General features: G+C 42.1%; 1 protein-coding gene across 9 annotated transcripts in view; it reads left to right on the plus strand.

Moving 5' to 3' along the window:
- Positions 1–21,089, plus strand: part of LOC307202410 (ankyrin repeat and fibronectin type-III domain-containing protein 1-like) — a 363,651-nt gene that overhangs the window by 38,844 nt on the left and 303,718 nt on the right. For 5 of the 9 annotated variants that reach the window (XM_079952309.1, XM_079952316.1, XM_079952315.1 and 2 more), the window contains one exon: positions 9,762–10,016. The exons of 2 other annotated variants lie outside the window; for them this stretch is intronic. In XM_079952309.1, the coding sequence (XP_079808435.1) occupies positions 9,895–10,016 (122 nt within the window). In that variant the 5' untranslated portion in view covers positions 9,762–9,894. Of the gene's footprint in view, positions 1–7,961; positions 8,049–9,761; positions 10,017–21,089 lie in introns of those variants that run through there. 2 more of the 9 variants (XM_079952320.1, XM_079952319.1) reach the window with 2 other exon arrangements.

Here is a 21,089-nt window from a genome sequence, read left to right on the forward strand (position 1 = left end):
GCTAGTCTCAGCAGTTGGGAATTATTTGTGAAAGTGGAGCCACATGAGGATAAAGACTGGACGTTGTCAGGTCTAGTAATTGCAGACATAAACAAATTAGTAACTGTTGTACTCCTAACAGTTATGATAAACAAAGACATTTAACTCCCCTTTTGGGAGTACCTTCACTGACGGGAGATACCACAGGGTGGTGTGAACTGCACCCAGCCACAGAGAAACTTGGAGGTTGGTAGGAATCGAGACTCCATTACTGGATTCACTTCCCACACAGAACTTAACAACATAGCATAAAGTCTTTTTTTTAATGTATCACTAGCAGAACTTGTTGACAAGGTGTGATGATGAACATTAAAGTCTTAAGCATACCCTGAATATTCAGGCACTTCTGCCCTCTGGAGCAGTACATTTATTTATCTGTTCCCATTGCTGCTTTGTGGCTTGCTGCAACTTGCTAGTTTCTGGTGCTTCAACCCGTAGATCTTTAGGGATGTTTAGCATTTGGGTTTCATCAGATGCTGAAAGAGTTTCCGCTCTGTAATGTACCAGGAGCTTGAATGGATATCCCCATTTATACTGGTGGCCAGCTTCTCTGAGTGCTGATGTAGAAAGAAGGCTTAAACACCCTTCCGTGGGCTAGCGTATTTGGATAGATGTCCTAATAAAGTTCCACTTGTGCCTCACCATAGTGAATCTCTTTCATATTATAAAGCTCTTTATAAACTTTCTCCTTAACTCTGTACCTTTCAAAGTGTGGTATAATGTCTCTTGGAATATCTTCATTACCCTGTCTGGGTCCTGAGACCCTATGGGCAAATACAAAATCTTCCACAGACAGGGTAAGCCCCACATTTAAGCTGTTCTCCCAGTTTTCAAGAAAGGCAGCCTATATGCTCCCTCCCCTTTCTCCAGGACCCACTCCATCTCAGATTCTGTCTCTGATCCTGATCTGAATAATTCTAAGTCTGAGACAGTGGGTCATAGCCAATGTTAGTCATATTCAAAGTAGATACGGTACATTGAAGTTAATGGACACAACTAAGTTAGGTTGATTAATTTCAGTGGGTTTACTCTAAGTAAACTTTAGTTAGATACAGCAGCATTGAATGGTTTGCAGGCGCCTGGGGTGTGCATGCGGAACCTGCCCCACTAGCCCAGCTCTTGCTGCCGATGCTGCTGGAGCAACTCCCCCCAATGGAGCCAAGTGGGGCTGCGCTGTGCCACCTGCCAGCCGGCTGATGCAGCCATTGGTGGGTGAACCCCCCCCCCAGATGCCCATGGGGGGCTATGAGGATGCAACAGTCATGTGCCCTTCAATTCCAGCCTCGCAAAAGGAGGATGAGGCTGGGATTGAAGGGCACATGGCTGTTGTGTCCTTCTCATGCCGCTCTTCCAGCCCTGCACTGCTTGGTGCGGCTGGGATCAGAGCTGAATGATTTGCCCATCTGAATGATTTTTAGGTTTTCTTTCTAGTTTTGGAAAAGACTGAACAAGTGCCTTTGGTGTTAATGTTTGTTGAAACAATTGCCCAGTACAAAGTTTTTATACACATTCTCCTTTACATTAACAAACCAAAAATGATTATTTTTTTACTTTTTGAAAATAAGTTTCAAATAGAACTCAGAAATAAATATTACTATGTACCAAACATTTGTAGCATTCCAAAGATATTAAGAAGCTAAGGACTAGAGACTTTCCAGCTTTGGGTAGGATAGATCCTTCCATATTTCATTGTACTTTACAATTAATGTATGCAAAAGACTTTAGGATTGTTCCTTGGAAGAAAGCTGCCTAATGTATCACTTTATCCCATATATGCCCACTTGAAACTTTAGTCTGTAGAACTTGCAGTTATAGGTGCCATATAATAGCTCTTTCAACATTTTAATTATTTAATCAACCAGTTAAGTAATTTTTATATCAACCTTCATCTGAAGACCACAGGGCAGTTTACAATATAAAAACACAAAAATATGTACCGTAATAAACAAAAACAATACACCCACCCACCCCAGTTTAAAGGGCCATAGATTGTTTCATTAATCAGAAACCTGGGAGAAGAGGAATATTTTTGTCCAGAGCTTGAAGATAGGGAAAGTGCCAGGTGAGCTTCCCTGGGGAGAGCATTTTGCAAGTGGGGAGCCAGTGCAGAAAAGATCCATGCTTGTGTTGCCACCCTCTGGACCTCTTGGAGGTACATGAAGAAGGGCATCAGATGATGATTGCAGGATCTGGGGTCAGTTCAAATGGGGAGAGAAATGTTTCTGTTAGTGCGGCAGCACCCACACTTTGGAACTCCCTGTCTATTGACATCATGCAGGTTCCTTCACAGTACTCTTTTCAGTGCCTGCTGAAAACCTTTTTGTTCAGGCAAGCCTATCCAGACGTGTAGAATGTTGAAATATGTTTTAATTTGATTGTAAGCTTACCTTTGATTTTCATTATTTTTGGATTGTTTTATTTTTTGGGTAAACCACCTGCTATTTTTAACTGGAGATGCCAACTCCAGGGCCTTCAGCATGTGAAGCATATGCTCTCTCACCAAGCTATGATTTCTTCTCCAGTTGATGGTTGGACGATTATGAGTGAAAAATGATAAAAGCAGAGTTTCAGGATTTAAACATCCATTGTGGTTATTCACATGTCTGTCTAGAAACAAGTTACTCTAAGACATGGTCATGAAAAACTTCTTAAAATGTGCACAAAATGAAACCAATTTGAAAAATATATAAATAGTCCTTAATGTGTAAAGACCAAGCTTCGTTAGCATTTGTGGATTCTCTGCAAAGAAGTAAAATGCTTCAATACACTTACTTGGATGGCAGCAGGAGGAATTTTTGGTGCTTTGCCTCATATTGTGTATCTGAGATGTACTATCTGAGAAGGACAATCTTGCTGTACTTTTTGAAAGGCAAAGGAGCTTCATTTTTTTCTGTTTTTAGCATTAAGCATCTTGTCCTGTAACTGCCGCTTCAGCTACCCAGACTGTCAAAAAGCATTTGTCAGAAGCTGACAGTACACAGCATAAATCACCAGGGTTTGGAATGCCACGTGCTATGCCTGCGGTGCACCTATTTCTGTTGAGGATGGAAAGAAGGTATTGAATCACAACATATTGTTAGACTTCCAAAAACCTGGTGGGGAAAATAACTTGCTTATAAAATCAGCTAGTGGACTGATTATGTTTCATTTTTTTGTCAACCTTCTTGGGCATCAAGGCCAACTTAGTGATGGCTGCCTAGTTGGAGGAGAAGGCAGCAGCAAACTAGGAGCACCTTCTAGTATCAGTGCTGCTATTAGGTATTTGCTTCAGAGCCAGCCATGGTTGCTTGTCTTGTCATCTGAAGGGGTAGAAGTGCTGAAGTGTGCTGTAGTTGTTGGCTGGATGAAATTCTGTTGCAGGTACAATCTGGCCTGTCAGTTAGGAGTTCCAGTAAATGGAAGTACAGTGGTACCTCTGGTTACATTCTTAATTCGTTTCAGAGGTCCGTTCTTAACCTGAAACTGTTCTTAACCTGAAGCACCACTTTAGCTAATGGGGCCTCCCGCTGCCGCTGCGTGATTTCTGTTCTCATCCTGATGCAAAGTTCTTAACCTGAGGTACTATTTCTGGTTAGTGGAGTCTGTAACCTGAAGCGTCTGTAACCTGAAGTGTCTGTAACCCTAGGTACCACTGTAAATGTTACTCTGGCTAATTACAAGTAGTACAAAAAAGTGGGGTCATGATTTTTACAAGCAGACTGTCTTCTGCTTTGAAGGTTGCTTAATAAATGCTGGAGATTTCAAGCAAGTAGGTTATGCGTTTGATGGCTATGTGAAGAACATACTGTGAAGTGCTCTTTGGAGCCTAATGTAAATACTAAGCTTGGATGCGTGTAATAGGAGACTTTCTGAGTAAATAGAAATTTGAAGGAAAGTGTTGACACTCTCTCTCTCTCTCTCTCTCTCTCTCTCTCTCTCTCGTGTGTGTGTTAGTGGTACAGGCACATTGACTGCATGTTCAAATTGAAATGGATGTTAATTTGAGAGCCAGTATGATCTAGTGTGGTTTAGTGTGTTGGACTAGGACCTGGGATACAAGGGTTCAAATCTTCACTCAGCCGTGAAGCTCCCTGGGTAACATTTGGGCCAGTAACACTCTTTCAGCTTAACCTATCTCACTGAATGGTTGTGGGAATTAAATGGAGAGAGGAAGCAATGTATTCTACCTTGAGCTTCTTGGAGAAAATTGTGGGCTGAAAGTGCAATAAATAAATGAATAGATGCTGAAGGGGAAAAAGGGGTTGAGGTGATATAACTATTTTATACTCTTGAGCTTTGTACCTGGCAAGTGGAAGTGTGTTGTGTGATAGGTCAATGAATGATTGGTGGCAACACTGTTGCTGACTTCATACCAGCCTTCCAGTACAGGCATCCCCATACATATGTGTGATTGACATGCACGTAACCACGTACAGTATATGTGTGGCACCAGGAAATTAAATAAATAATTCTGATCTGAAATGACAGGAGAGAGGTGGAAAGTCCTCATGGCATCTGAGGAGACCCTCCCAGAGCCCGGAGAGGACGTCAGTGAGCCAAATGTCCAGAAAAAAGACTCCAAGTTCTCCAAAATGGTGTGCAGGAACTCTCTCTGTTACCCTGCTACCCCGTTCAACAGGTGTTGGGCGGAAAGCTGTATGTAATGTATTTCAAATCAGAGTGACTATTGAGTTAGAGGTTTTAGGGATTTAAGAGTCATGAAGACTGATGTCTGAATTCAATGCAAAGTTATCAAAGAGACTTGATCATTGCAGATCTCACCCTTTTGAGTGATTTGCAGAAAAGAAACATTGTGATTTTCCTGTGGGACTGCAGTTTGCCTTGGAAGAGAGGAAAAGCCCACTTTGGGAAACATTGTTCTAAATAAAATCAGTACTCAAAGCATGGCCTCACCTGATAATTTTGGCACACAGGAAGAGGCTGTGTGGAAGGAAACATTCCATGAGATACAGCAGGTGGCATTCGACTAAGTTTTACTCAAAGTAGATCAATTAAAATCAATGGACACAACTTTGTCATGTTTATTAATGTCAGTGGATCTACCTTGAGTAAAACTTAGTTGAATTCCACGCAATGAGCCCAAACTATTTAGTGTTTTAAGGCTGCAATCATAGGTATACTTTTCCTGGGAATAAACTGAACACAGTAGGGTCTACTTCTCAATAAACAGGCATAGATTTGTCCAAACCAGCCCCTTAAATTGTGCCTGGAAGCTGATTAGCATCCACTACACTAGTTCTTTAAACACCCAGGTGTAACATTTTTCCTGCTTCTTTATTTATTTTAAAGCATTCTTATCTTGCTCTTCAACCAAGAAGGTTCCTAGAGCCACTTACAAATATCATTGATAAGACAGCTTCTGTCCTCAGGTTAATGATCTAAAAGACAGGACACAAAAAGAAGAGGGATTTGTGAAGTAGGAGGAGAAAAGCAAACTCTGGCACTATTTCTTAGCTGGAGAGGAAGCAGCCAAACACTGGTTTTTAAGTAGAGTGGATGGAGAGGCTCTGCAGTCCTGTCTCTGCCATTCCATCTCCTGAGTCAGATGGAATCAGCTTAATTCAGGTAACAAGCAGGCTGCCACATTATATTCCAGCTTTAGGTTACGAACAGTCTTTTCAAGCAGCCCTATGTAGAGCACATTACTTGTAAAGTTGTTTATAATAGTGGCCAGGCCATCCTTCTCTTACAGTGCAGTCCTAACAGTACAGGTCTAACCATATTTACTCAAAAGTAAGCCATATTGAATTCAGTGGGGCTTCCTCCCAGATAAATGGGGTTAGGGGATTGCAACCCTAATCCCCAGACTAACCATTTAGCCCATCAAAAGTAGCTGAGCTTTGTACCTCAGTGACATTGCTTGAAACTTTTTTCAGGCTCTTTACAGTATATCAAAACTTAATCTCATTTTTATAGATGAGACTTTCCTTTCTACCATAGTGTGCCACGACCTATTAAAGTACTTAGAAAAGTAGGCAAGTGCAGTCAAACAGTGTCTTGCAGATAAATTCACTTTTGTGTGTGTTCCAGAATAGGGATTGATGAGTCAGTCTGTTTCCAGCCAGTGTCGATCATTTGCTCACTTATAAGTCTGATCCCATTCCATTTCCTCATTAATTTACCATTTTTTTTAAAAAAAGCCTAGGGCTTGCTGATCAGAAGGTCAGCGGTTCAAATCCCCATGACAGGGTGAGCTCCCGTTGCTCGGTCCCTGCTCCTGCCAACCTAGCAGTTTGAAAGCACGTCAAAGTGCAAGTAGATAAATAGGTACCACTCCGGCGGGAAGGTAAACAGCGTTTCCGTGCGCTGCTCTGGTTCACCAGAAGTGTCTCATTCATGCTGGCCACATGACCTGAAAGTTGTCTGTGGACAAACGCCAGCTCCCTCGGCCAGTAAAGCGAGATGAGCGCCGCAACCCCAGAGTCGTCCGCGACTGGACTTAACGGTCTGGGGTCCCTTTATCTTTACATATTTTAAAGTTATGTGTGTTGTATTTTTTTAAGCAAATAACTTAATTTGGGACATTTGGCAACTGTGAAAGGTGATGGATTCCTAAGCTCGTGGATCAGGCCAGTTTGCTCCAGAATTTCAAAATATGAAATTCTTCAAGCATCTCTATTCAATAACAGACTTTTGGGTGTGATTTATTTCATATTCTTTTCCCTTCCTTGCTGTTGCCTCCTCTGTGTTTTTCTAATATACATATGTTTGGACCTCTGACCCCAAGCCTGAACTTGGTTTTATAAAGAACTCTTGTAGAATGGGTTATTACCAATTTGAATGGTTAGTCCCCCATATAGAGGGTAATATTTTGTCTATTGTAAACATATTTTATCTTACAGAAATGCTGACCTTTTATATGTATATTTTTAACTTCTGTACATTTTGATGCTTGTATCATATAAATTGAAACATTAAAAACACGAGAGAAAAGTGGAATTTAATGCTACTGGATATTGCTCGGAATTGAGATAACTGGTGGCCATTTTAACACATGAGTGGTGAGGTGCTAGTATTTGATCACAAACACACTTCTACTCATGTAGAAAGAGATGTTTTCATATGCCTATCATAGTGCTGCAGAATATATTACAGCTCCCCACCTGTAAGTCCCAATTGTAGTTCACTCAAGTCGATAGGAAAGTGCAGCCAAGCAAACCCTGAGAAGCTTTTGCTTTACTCTTTCTTATCTCTTGTTACATGGAATATTTAGAGGCGATTTGTTGCTTCTCCCCCTTTCTTCAGACCTCTCCCTCTTGCCTTGCAAGTCTGTGGTATGTTAACTCCTCTTTCTCCCTTGTGTTGCTTAGTAGCCAACAATTTCTTCTGCGTCAGGTAATAATTATTATAGCCCTCCCAAGGTGTCTGTGATTCCTAAAAATGCTGTCTGCATCTCAAAGAGCTTCATTATAGGGTTTGGATGCTTAATGCTGATAAAGTGTGTGTGTGTGTGTTTGTTCCCTTTCTCACTGTGCCCTTTGCCCACCCTATAAACTGCTGCTCCTCTTCTCCCCCCACCCCAGCCTTGGTGCCTGATTCCATTCTGTTGTTCCTGACCTCATTTGGAATATTGCATATCTCTGGATGGCAATCCTGTGCCTGATAAGAGATGAGGGATGGAATGTGAGACTGAATGTACATGTGAGAAGACCGAGAGCAGGAGTGAATGCTGTTTTGATCCATCTCTCTGCAAGTGAATTGATTGCAAAAAGAAAAGAAGAAAATTTAATGCACCATCAAGGCAGACGTGGAGTTATTTGAATTTGGGGAGGGGGATGGAGGAGAGATAGCCCGGACTTAATCCAAAGGTGAATGGGGTCTCAGGGCTGCACTCTCTTCTCATAAAATATTAATGGAAACAAGAAGGTGTTGTGAGAGGTTTTCTACCTGCTGCCAAGCAGCTGAAGGGGAAAAAGAAAGAGATTCATTCAAAGACTGCAGGGAGCTGCTGCTGCTACCGCCGCTGCAACAGAACCTCCTAAAGCCGTTCAGCTGAAACAAGCCAGCAGGTGTCTTATGCACATAAATTGGTCTAATTTGGGTTTGTTTTTCTTGTCCTCTTGTCATCGTTCACCTCCTTGCACCCTCTTGTCTTCTGCCCTCTTTGCCTCTCCTGTGTTTTTGTGTTCTGCTATACTTGATGTTTAGGCATCTGCACCACTTTTGCTTGTGCTGGAGCATGAGAAGAGAAATTGTGTGCTAGTGGTTACTGCTTTGTACAAATTTGACTGAATGCAGGTTTTGCAGTTTATGATATCTTGGAATAATCCTGTTTGCAGAGATGAGGATATAGGAAACAGAAATAGTGATAGTTGCCTCTAAAAATTTCTGATATACCAGTGAAAGCACAGCATAGAATAGTACAGCATTGAGATTTTCAAACATATCATAGGCAATCACCCCCTTTCTCTTTTCATTCTTCCTTTGGAAGCAGCTGGCAAAAAAAATACTGTTGATACTGGATGCTGTGTTTGAAACATGGAAATCCAACTAATGGAATTAATAAAACAGAATAAAAACAGATACAGAAAAAGAATTGGTTTGCGGGGAAATTATGTGACAGGCTTGCTCCTTTATTGTGTGTGGTTGCTTTCGGCAGAAAAATAGCAGTTAACATTTAATTTTTAATATGGCACCCACAGCAGAAGGTTGGAAAAGAATACAAAACAGTTTGTTAATTTGATGTTCCTGTTCATTTACTCTTGTCCTTTTTGTCTAAAAGGTAATTAAATGTGTTGCTATCATGTATTTTCTTGCTTCTTGTATCCAGCTGTGCTGTTTCTCAACTGAACTTTAATACCTACATGCTCATTAGGGTTCAAATGAGTTTATGAAGACACATCAACCTCCCATCAATGCCTCTTTTTGCTATCCCCTCTATGGTAGCAGTTTGATCAAGGGAGTTAGAAATCTGATAAGCATGAGTGTAGCTGACTAGCTGAGGATTTTAAGAGGGACAATTGTATTCTGCTATGCAGAATTGCTCATTGGTGGATGCTGGTTGTATTTTCTAGTGCTGAAACAGAGTGCTGGGGTGCAGATAACTGTAAATAATTTCTAAATTAATTGAGACCTAATTAATAATAAAGATTTAGCATGATAGAGTAGGAAAGGGGCTGCTATGTGAGAGGGATATTGGTGCTGCTGGCTCTAAAGCACAACAGTGTGCAGGAGGAGTCCAAAGATCTTGTTATTAGTACAGTATATGTGTAGTACTTGGGTCACTAGGGTTAGAAGTATTTGACTATACACAGCCCAGTTGTTCAGGACATGTAATGATTTTTTAGCTTTCTAATATTAAAGGTTTCTTTCTCTGTACCATGGTGAAAGTGATTGAGACTTAATATACCTCCCCCTTAATTAAATGCATCTTTAAAGGCCAAATACTCTCCATTTCTGATGTAGAGGCATGTCTTTGTGAAAACCTTACACAGTAGGAACTGTGAAATATAACCACTCCGTACTAAAGGATTCCCCTTTCCCCAGATGGGATTATTTTTCTTCTTAATTCAGTTCTGCAGTAAACGCGCGTGCGCACACGCGCGCGCGCGCGCGCACACACACACACACACACACACACACACACGGAAGCACTGCTTTCATGAGTGTGTACTTAATTCCTATATGCTGTGTGTTTCTTTTGTATGAAAAATATCAGTGCATGAAAAATCATGGTCTGCCCTTCCTAAACTCCTTGCTTTCTGTTTCTCTAACTCTCCTAGCACACCTGCTCAGCACAGCAAGCACTGTCGACAAATCCTGAGAAATGCAAACACACTGGCTCTAGCATATGAACCTGTGTGTAGATTCAGGCACACGTATGCAGATGGTAGAAGGTCACACTGCGCTGGTGCCATGTCGTCTTTTGGAAAGCTTACAGAGTACTTCAGCCTAAGGAAGTCGAGGAATGAATTTCGATCAGATCGGCGGAGTAGCAGGAGGAGTGGCAGCTATTGCTGTAGTATCACCGAATGCAGGTAGTGGGCAAAAATAAATAATAATAATAAATTCTTTAGCATGCATATATGCCAGGGTAACTGGGATAGGGGAAAAGTGAACTGCTCCCACTTTCTGTGATAACTCTTCAGTTAAAACGGGAATTCTGAAAAACAGGAGTACATCTAAGCACTGAGGTCTCCCCATTCCTATAGGAAAGTATCTGATTACAAGCACACCCAAGCAATATATTCAACTTTCCTTGGTATTATATATAGTTATCTTCATAACTTGTACCAGTGGTTGTACTTCAGTTCTAAGTACATTTCCACCCCAACATTTCAAGGCAGGTTATTAATGTTGGTACTAAACCTTGTAAATATCTGATCTGATCACCAGATTGAGATCGTGAGGTGGTTGAATGGTGTTCCATTGATATTACTGGTCCCATTTTGAAGTTCAGTTGAAATACTGAGTGGCCGCCGCGACCCTATAACACCAATCCTAAAAGACCCACATTGACTCCCAGTATGTTTCTGAGCACAAGTAAGATTGTTGATGCTGACCTTTAAAGCCCTAAATGACTTTGGCTCCACCCCCATTGTTCAGCCCAGACACTGAAGAATGGCTGAGAGGGCCTTCTGGTGGTTCCCTCATTGCGAGAAGTGAGGTTACGGGGAACCAGGCAGAGGGCCTTCTCGGTAGTTGCACCTGCTCTGTAGAACGCCCACCCATCAGATAAACTATCTGACTTTTAGAAATAAATTAAAAAATTGTCCAGTAGCACCTTAGAGACCAACTAAGTTTGTTCTGGGTATAAGCTTTCATGTGCATTCATGACTTTTAGAAGACATCTGAAGGGAGACCTGTTCAGGGAGGTTTTTAATGATTGAGGTTTTATTGCATTTTTGAAATTTTGTTGGGAGCTGCCCATCCTAAAGGGATCAAGAGCTACCTGAGGTCTATAGACTTTGTGCCCTCCACCCCATTGTTTCATGCCCCTATATAGCTCTCAGATCTTTGGGGGAGGCTTTTACTTCAGTTCCACCACCATGGGAAGGGGCCTTCTAGGTGGCTGCTCACTTTTCTTGGATCAGCCTATTTTGTTACCATTAAACAGAATATTTGTTGTACATGCTAATATTGGCATGTAATATCATAGATTATTTAAAAGTCAAAGTAGCACTTTTCAGCAAGATACATTGGTCATAAGCTTCCAAGGATGATGAAATTCAGAGCTGGTCTGTAGGACCACCAAAAGTTAAGGAATGTCAGACAGTTTGTACATACTGTTGCACATATTGTTGCAGTTTTTCTCCTGATTTTTTTTTGTTATCTTAGTTTGTTGAATTTTTCCAGCTTGTATGTGTAGGAATGTTTTTCCAGCTTGTATGTGTAGGAATGTTGAGCACCCACAATAGCCATTACAGAACATGGCAGCTATTGCTGTATCTCAGCTCCAAAATAGAAACTGGAGTGTTACTGTTACTTATCTGTGTAACCATTACATGCCCGACTATAGATACTTGTGTTTCAGTGTTTATCTATACCATCTATTTTAAGATTTAATTGGTAACGCAGGAGAAATAAATCTGTGCCATGGAATTGCTCACACAGATGCTGTAGTGCATAGTTTGTGTGCTGCTGGATTACGTTTATTTCAGTATAAAGAGAATAGCTATAGATATTAATAGGTTTCTTTTAATGAGCTTTTCCTTGCCTCTCAATCTTCAGAGACTCAGTAGTGATTGTGAATCACACTGGTAGATGGCATTTTGGATCATCTCAAGATGTTTGGAGACAGACTGAAGCCTTTTATCACAGTGCTTTTTCTCTATAGCTAATTTATTTATTACAGTATGCTTAACAATATACAAGCCCAGTGTTGCCATTTTAAAATCCAAAAAGTTGGTCGACTTCAGTGAGCTTTCATGTGTTTCAGGTATTTGTTTCTTCCTGCCACAACATAATCCACCCCTACAAAAGCTCTTGGGGTCGTCTTCCTAGTTAGCTTCTGTCCATTAAAGCAGAGAAAAACTTGTTATAGGCACAACTTCCATCTTCTTTGATGTAGACCTCTGTTTCTCTTCTTCTCATGGGCTTCCATAACCTTCACTGGTGTTTTTTTTTTAATTACAGCTTGGGATACAAAATTAACATGATTACTCAAGGGACCTGAAGTTCTAGTACTTTGCAAGGATACAGTTTGCTAAATATTTATGTATTTCATCACAGTTTATTTTTGAATTGGAGTACATGATTCAAACAAGAAATCATGCATCAACCTTTGGTCTCTCATATTTGACAGTGTGTGCACTGATCCTGCTATTCTTTTGTAACCTATAATATATATATTTTTTCCTGATGGGCCACCAAACAAAATATGTCCTATTTTAACAAGAGAGTGATTGTGTCAAGGGAGGAAATGACATTTAGCTTTGGTTGCTTGATTGAGCTGCTTAGGCTTTGCATATTAAACCACAAGAAGCTTTAACTCTGCTCTTTGATGGAGGCTTTTCCTCATGGTTTGTTGTCTCATGTTTTTTGCATCACTCAATTGCAGTCTAGAAGATGTAAATAATGGGATGGGATAAAAATGATGTGGCTGAAATGCACATGCTCTTTCAAATGTGCTTATTCTGATTTACCTTGTTTTAGCTAATAATTTTTGGGGTGGAGAAACACAGGTAGGGCAAAGGGTAGAGTGGTGTTACCAAAGTAATACTTGTGAACTGCCCTGAGACCTGTGGCTATAAGGTGTTATATACCATAAATAAAATAATGATGATGATAATAATGAGGATAATAATAATAATAAAAGTAATAATAATAATGAAAAGGCTTCTGTTGTGGCCATCACTTATCAGATTCATTCTGGCTGAAATAAAATTGACTTTGCAGAATCTTTTTTAAGCTGTGCCTCTCAGCAATACTGCTTTAACGGGAGACAAGTCATAATTATACCCATAGGTACATGCCACCAGCAGTTCATGAATGATATTTTGAGAGAAGGGAGGGAAAGGGGTGGAGCTCTTCCTGCTCCAAAAAACTCCATGGAATTAATTGGTGTCTTTTGTTCCTCACTTCAGAGAGCACTTTTTAGGAATTGCCTAAGAATCTGGGTACCGTTAGAAGCTACACAGTACAATGTATTAAACATTGTGACATTGTATGTAGTACTACTCGTCTTAATTGTAAATTATTTTGCAGTATTGCAAAGGAGGTGTGCATTTCCTGCAATGTTGTTTCCCCATATCTGAAGACCATACTAGATGTGATGACTTTATTTCTTGGGCAAAATGCAGCTGTGGGGGTTGGGCATCTAAATCAGGATCATAGCAGGGTGAAAGAGCCAAATAATTTCCCCCTGTCCCAAGCTGTGATCCTGATCAAGATGATCCCTTGCTGGTATTTAGTAAACAAAACCAAGGCTGTAAGGGGCTAATCATATGCTTACTATTATTTCTATTTGGCGAGAGAGAGACAGAGAGAATTTAAATGATAGTCTTTCGTTCTGATAATGAGTGACAGTTTTTGCTAAATGTAAATTGCAAAGTAGTCCTAAAACAGAGTTATGGCTGTCTTAAACCCCTTGGGTGAAATTTATAAAATGGAGTTACTTTAAAAGAATTAGTTGTATTTCTCGAATACTATTTGGTTTGGAAGAAAGTATTGCGTTTGGCATAAGATTAGATGTGACTGAAGGCCATATTCTGGAACTATCTTGAAAGATTGTTGTCAGAGCTGCCTCTAGGTCCCAGCTCACAGAGGACCAACGCTAGGCTGTGGTAATGTACAAAAGTCTTTATTGAAGTTCAGTTTCCATTTCAAAGCCACAGCGTGCAGCCCTACGTCTTAAACCCTAGATCGGCGAAGTCCCGTCTGAGTCTCCTCCCCTATGACACCAGTTTAAGATCCTAGCCCTGCTCCACCTTTTACGCTGCTCTCTCCTCCTCTGGGTCCTCCTGCCCGCTGGGGCATTGCCCTTTTCTGGACTCTTCCGACGCTGAGTCGCTTAGCTCCTCCCCCTCCCTCCGGCGGGCTTTAGGACCCGGTTCCCAATCCTCATTCTCTGCTGTCCCGCGCTCCTGTACATTTGAACTTGCCTCTCGCGCCAACCCAGTGACCTTTCTCCTAACCGTTACACTACTTCGGTCACTGCTTCCCTCTTCCGGGACACTGGCCGGATCTGACCTCTCCTCCGTTGTCCGACTTTCTGATGGAGGCGTGGTCAGCCCTGCCTTATCTTCTCTCCCTGGTGGGGAATGCACTGGCCCTGATCCTTGGGACTCTTCCCCCCCACTCTGCTCTGGTGGGGAAGCTGGTCCTGATTTCCAACTACTGCTCTGGGAGTCCCTGCTGCCCCCTTGCTCCTGGGGCGTTCCCCTTGGGAACCCCCTACCCCTGGCCACTGGCGCCCCCTTCTGTGAATCTTCCGATTCACTGGAGAGGCTCATGGAATCCCTCGGTCCACTGTCCTCTTCTCCTACGCTCCCCTCGGATTCTTCCCCTTCGCTCTCCATCTCCTCTCTTCCCTGTGCCTCTGCTCCTGAGCCCCTGACAATTGTCTTGCAGTGATGTTGTCCTCAGGACCATATGTTTAACAAAGAGATTATGTGTTAGGGATAGCAGTCTATAATTGGTGATGTTAAGAAACCTGGTAAATGCTTAATGTGTAGTTATTTTTTCATTTATATCCCACCCTACCTCCAGGGAGGTCCAAATGGTATAAATGGTTCTCAGCCATATTTTATCCTGACAACGACCCTGTGTATCTGAAGAAGTGTGCAGGCACACGAAAGCTCATACCAAGAACTAACTTAGTTGGTCTTTAAGGTGCTACTGGAAGGAATTTTTTTATTTTGTTTTGCCTGTGAGGAAGGTTAGATTGAGAGAACCTGGCTGACCAAGGTCAGTTAGATGTACTTCATGGCTGAGTTTCCTGGTTTCCTGGGTTGTAGTCCAATACTCTAGCCACTACACCATGTTGATTTTGAGTATTAGATTTTTTTGGCTTTGTTAGAATGGACTGGATGCCCTTGGAGAAAGGACATTAATGTACCATTCTGGCAATAGCACATTATAGGAAGTATAATTAAGAATTAGTTTTGGGCTGCCCCATTGCTCTTCTGCATCCGTTCCATCATTGTGTGCCAGCTTCAGTTTAAACCACAGTTTGCTGTTGCATTTGGACTTGGACACTGTGGTTTGATGTCAGCTTACTAGCCAGATATGGTCTGCATGGGCCTGATGCCCAAATACTTGGAGGGTATGGAAATTCTTTGGAGATCTGTACTTTAAAAAGGGTAGCCTTGTAGACAGCAACAAAGAGTCATAACCAGCAAACAGCCATGCATACAGTTTTACATGCCACAAGAAAGTATTGCACAATTAGTTAACAATATATACATTAAAGATAAGAGGAGGGAATGCCCCTTGGGCAGATTAGATTTGGAAAAGGTTTCAAAACCAAACTGCTGAGTTTGGGAATACCAACCACTGCTGAAAATGGGTGGATACAAGTTAGATACAAAATTGAATACAAAGTTATAAAGACAAACTGGATGAAGAAGCCTGGGTAGGCCGTCTATTTATTCCGAGTGTGAATCCAAGTGACGCCTGCTGATGCAGTTGGCCCCGCCCCTGGGGAGGTCCTGCACAGTAACCTGCCTGTGATTGGCCTATTTGCAGGCCAGCTATGATCCAACCAGACCCCACACGCAGCACTGCCATGGGATTGCGCGGTGGGGACAGTGCCAGATTGCAACACTTCCTGCCCAATAAGAGGCAGGCAGACTTACCAAAATAAACCTGTTTATTTCCTGTTGTGTAGTGATGTTGTACTTGGTTATGTGTGCAGCCTGGTTTTGTGAATGTTTCAGTGTATGTTCATATAATAAGCAAACTCAAATTCAAAAAGCTTTGAAGACCACGAGTGCCAGTCAAATGACCCACTACTGAACAATGTTTTGATTGAACCTTTTGCACAAGCTGGTCTAGAATGTGGATACACAGTTTGTATCCACCAGGAGCCATGCATTCAGAGTTGTAGACCCAGTTTTGTAGATCTCCCTTCTAGTTGTGGTCAGACACAGGGCCTTGCGGAATAAGGCAGAGGCCCGGGCCAGGTAGATAATTTGTGTCCCCCTTTTTTTTACCCTGGGAATAACTGAAGTCTTATAAATAAGTAAGTATATTAATAATTTTCACAAAAGTTATGCTGACAAATAATTTTATTTCAAGGCTAGAACCGTATCTGCATATAAAGACAAAATGGAAAATATAGATATACAATAGTGCTTTAAAAAAATACATAGGGAATGTATGCTGACCGAGGCCCCTTTTGCAATTGGGGGCCCGGGCCAAGTGGCCAGTATGGCCCCCTATCTGTCTGGGCCTGGTCAGACAATCCCAATGCCCACCCCCAGCCTTTGACCTTCAGCTGTTTGCTGTAGACTTATTTTTATCCATACAGGCTTTTAAACTCAGTTCTGATTTATGGTTTTCACTTTTTTTAGCATTGTGTTATTTATTTCACAGAATTTATGTACAACTCCCATCATCTCTGGTCATTGACCATGCATGCTTGTGGTTCAAAGGGCCAGAGGTTCCCCACACCCGAACTAGATGATTGATAGCAACATGAGTTCCATTTACAATGCTTCTAGGTTGTTGGAACAGGAAACCATATTGGTATTAAGGGAAATTGTACACACAGGATGATTGGTGAAAAACCTGGTTCTTGTTTCAGGAAAAGGAAGTTTTGACTTGTGAGTCATCAATGCTTGAAAGAGTATTTTATGCTCCACCCACCCACTGCTTCGTTGCTGAGTCACTGTTGGGTGGATGGAAAATTGTCATCACCCTGATTTTGTATGCAAGTTGATGGAAGGAAGCAATATTTAGAGTTGAAATAATATTTACATTTTAACTCTAAAAATTGCTTCTTTCCATCTAATAAGAGCTCTTATTAGAAGTTGTGACTGGAGGAGATTCTTCTAATGTGGCTTTGCAAAAAGAAAGGGGAAAGAGGTTGAATAAAGCAGATGAGTAAAATTTCCCCTTTATTAGAGAAGTCACACTCTCAGTGTGCCGAAAAGTTTCTGTGGGAAGTGCAATCCAATCCAATATCCTAATGCTAATTGGATTTTTCTAATTAGGAGTGATGCCTTCAGTATTGTGATTCTGGGAGTAATCCTTATATTTAATATTTTATATATTTATATCCCTCATTTTATGATACCTCCTTACAGGGGGATTGCAAAAAAATTAAATGATGCAAACAATAAAATAGCATAAAATGCAGAGACATGTGAAAGTAAAGGCAATAACTTTTCATTTGTGTATTGTTTTCCAAGGGGAAATGGGCAACCATTTCAGATAATGAAAATTGTAAATTTCACTGTTTCATACACAATTTAGTAGCTTTCATGAAGGAGTAGTGTGCAGAGTGGATTCACCATAAATTCACAGAGGGTTGTATCCAGTGCTTTGCCAGGGCGGCACCATTGGCACAATGGGACTTCTGCTTTCTTCCCTGCCTGCTCCCCCCAGGGATGGTCCCCCAGTCCTATGAAGTTGATGGTCAGAGCAGGAGGGATAGAAGAAGAAAAGGAACTTCTGTTGCACTCATTGTAGTCTTATGCGCCACCAACAGAGCTGCAGTGTTGGATGTGGCCTAGAGTTGGTGAGCGTTGCCTAATTACAAGCACTCAGCTCATAATGCACACTCCATAGATTTGGACACATGGTAGATCAGCCACTTAAAGTCAGAGAGCTACATTGCTGAGAGTTGACAGCTCACCTTTTGTCCAGAAATTGATTCTTGCCCTTGCAACTGAAGGTTGTGTGAACTGGCCCTTAATTAACAGACAAGAAATGTGCTATTCATAGGTAGTACGCACTTTGGGAGAAGTGTTGTGTGCAATGTAGATTTACAGAAAGATATCATTGGAAACTAAGATTTGACTAAGCCAAAGCAGAAGCCAGTAGAGCTTATTCTTAAAGGTAAAAAGGTAAAGGTACCCCTGCCCGTACGGGCCAGTCTTGACAGACTCTGGGGTTGTGCGCCCATCTCACTTAAGAGGCCAGGGGTCAGCGCTGTCCGGAGACACTTCCGGGTCACGTGGCCAGCGTGACATCGCTGCTCTGGCCAGAGCCAGAGCCAGAGCCAGAGCCACACACGGAAACGCCGTTTACCTTCCCGCTGGTAAGCGGTCCCTATTTATCTACTTGCACCCGGAGGTGCTTTCGAACTGCTAGGTTGGCAGGCGCTGGGACCGAGCAGTGGGAGCGCACCGTGCCGCAGGGATTCGAACCGCCGACCTTTCGATCGGCAAGCCCTAGGCGCTGAGGCTTTAACCCACAGCGCCACCTGCGTCCCACGAGCTTATTCTTACTTTAGTTTAAATGGATTAGTAGGAGATTTGATAGAGATCAGTAAGCAGAAAACTTCACACTGCTTTGATGAAATATTTTAAATTGGGGTTAAAATATAAATGGTTTTGTTTTGTTTAGATTAGTTAGATTTATTTATTGCTTCACAAATTGAAAGGATGCCTAGAAAGCAGGTAAAATTCCACATGTATTTGGTATATATAAATTCTTTTCATGGGAGGAGGTCCATGGCATGTTCCTGAGTGTCCAGACAATGATTCCTAATGTGACACCCTGTGGATTCCTATCTGTGGCTACATATTTCAGTGCTTTCACTAGCCAGAGGCTGTGCTGAAAAAGATTTTTTTCATCCGACCATTCCCATATTCTGAATGCTTGCTATGTGGGAAACAGCTTTGTGTGTGTTTTGCTTTGCATTATTGGCATGGATGAATTTGAGTTTGATTTATTGAGGCATGTCATATTTATTTAGTGAGTTTTTGGTGAATACCAGCCAGTTTGGATGTTACTTTCATTAGGCAGTTGTGGTTTTAGCTGATAAGCAATGTGAAAGCTGTGGTCCGAGAGAAAAGCTAAGGGAATGATTGATAGACTCTGTACTTGAAACATGAAAACTTGAGTGCTGAAGGTGGTAACTCATCACCAGCTGAACAAAGTGAGAGTAAGAAATTATAAGGTGTATCTAGTTCCTCAGAATAAACATATAGGTGTTTATTTAATTTTATTTCCATTTTGGCTAATGGATGAAGAATAAACATGTCCTGTTCATTACCCTTGAGTCAAAGTAAATTAACAAGGGAGGAGAGGGCAGACTTTTTTGACAAGAGTTGGGGCACTGTATTTGGATTTTTCATGCATGTTTAAGTCCTGAGCAATGGGCAATTAGCTGTGTAAATACTTTCTGGAGAAACAGCACTATGGTGGTGACAATCTGAACAAATTCACTCATCATTTATTTTAAAATGCAAATTACAGTACAAATTTAAGACTTGAGAGGATTGAAAGGCTGATCCTGTAGACGGGCACTAGGCTACATTTAGAGAGCTGAATATGCAGTGTCTGCACATATGTGGTTCTGCAGATTTGCTCTGAACCCAGAATATAGTTTGAAGGCTCCTGAGACCATCACCTTGCTGAAGCTAAGCAGGCCTGGGGTGCCGTCAGTGTCTGGATGGGCAACTGCCTAGAAACATCACTCATGCTGCCTTGGACTCCATAACAGAAGAAAGCTTGGGATATAAATGTTAAAAAATTAAAAAAATTAAAACCATTACAAAGTGCTATAACATGGAAACTAGAATGTGTATTAAAATATATATATTCTAAATGCAGTAGTGGTGAAATTTGAAAGCCTGGGTCTGTATTCAGTAATTAATAAAAAAGTAGCAGCAGTCTAAGATTTATATATTGAGTTAGATTATTTCCCTGGTACCTGGGTAAGCAAGGATAGAACGTCAATAATAGATTTGGATTTTGGGGTGTAGAGGTAGAGAACCCTTCCCTTTCATTAAACTTACAAATCCTATAATTCTTTATAATTGGTGTCAGGGAACTGCCATCGGAAGAACAGGTGGTGGGAGGGCTCCAGGAGGATAGAAGAGATTCAGCAGCAGAAGAGGGAACCAGTAGGGGGGGAGCAGGAGCTTCCAGGGACAGGAAGTCGGAGGGGAGGCTCTGGGACACTTCCAGTGAGAACAGTGAGGAGGTATCAAGGCCCCCTTTAGCGACCCCCACCCCTCGCCGGAAGCTGTCACGCAGGGAATCTAGGAGACACGTTTCCGTCAAGCAGCTTTTATGCTGGAAACGTTTCCGCAAGCGCCCACTGTCGGATTCTACCAGTGACTGACGGAGCCATGTCCAAGGGCTCCGCTCAAGGCAGAGCTTTGCTACGTTAAGCAAACTTCGAGGGACTAACCCTTTTACGCACAAGTAGCTCATTGTCCCATCACAGCAATCCGACAGTCCCTGAAAGCGCTTGTGCAAGGAGAGGCATCATGAGCAACCCAACCGGAGCCGGCGAAGGGGAAGCAGCTGCAGCCGTTCCAAACCTGGAAGAAAGGTACAGGATGTTGGAGATGCAGTTAGCCCTGCAAACGGCTAGGCTTGAGGAGAGGAGAGGAGGGCTCACGATGCAGAGAAGGGAAAAGCCACCCAAGTCTCAAGGAAGGTGCCGGGACTGGTGCAGAAATTTGGGGGTGATCCCAGGAACTATCAAGCCTTTAGGACAGAAATGCAATATGCCCTTAACCTGCAGTTTGATGATTTTCCTGATGAGGAATCGAGGGTAGGGTATGTGATTGGCCATCTAGAAAAAGGGGCGAGAGACTGGGTGAGGCCCCTGATGGCAGCCAATAACGAGGTCCTAAAGGACACAAGGAAGTTTTTCCGCGCCATGGATCTGATGTTCTCCAGTGAGATTGAGCAGGGAGTGGCGCGCAGACAGTTAATGGCGTGTAAGCAAGGGAACCGATCTGTCCGTGAGTACTGGACTGAGTTCACCATGTTGATCCATAAATTAAGTTGGGATTTGTCTGCGGAACCGATACAAATGCTGTTCGAAGAAGGATTATCTTCGGCAGTAAAAGATGAACTTTCCCGGGCGCCCAGGGCAGAGTCTATGGATCATTTGACTAAATCCGCGCTGGCCATAGGAGCACGCCAGGAGGCCAGAGCTCTGGAGAAGCGGGAAGGGAAAGAGGAGCGTTGGAGGGATTTCC

Source organism: Podarcis cretensis, assembly GCF_951804945.1.
Source record: "Podarcis cretensis genome assembly, chromosome: 14".
In the NCBI taxonomy this organism is placed as follows: Eukaryota; Metazoa; Chordata; class Lepidosauria; order Squamata; family Lacertidae; genus Podarcis; species Podarcis cretensis.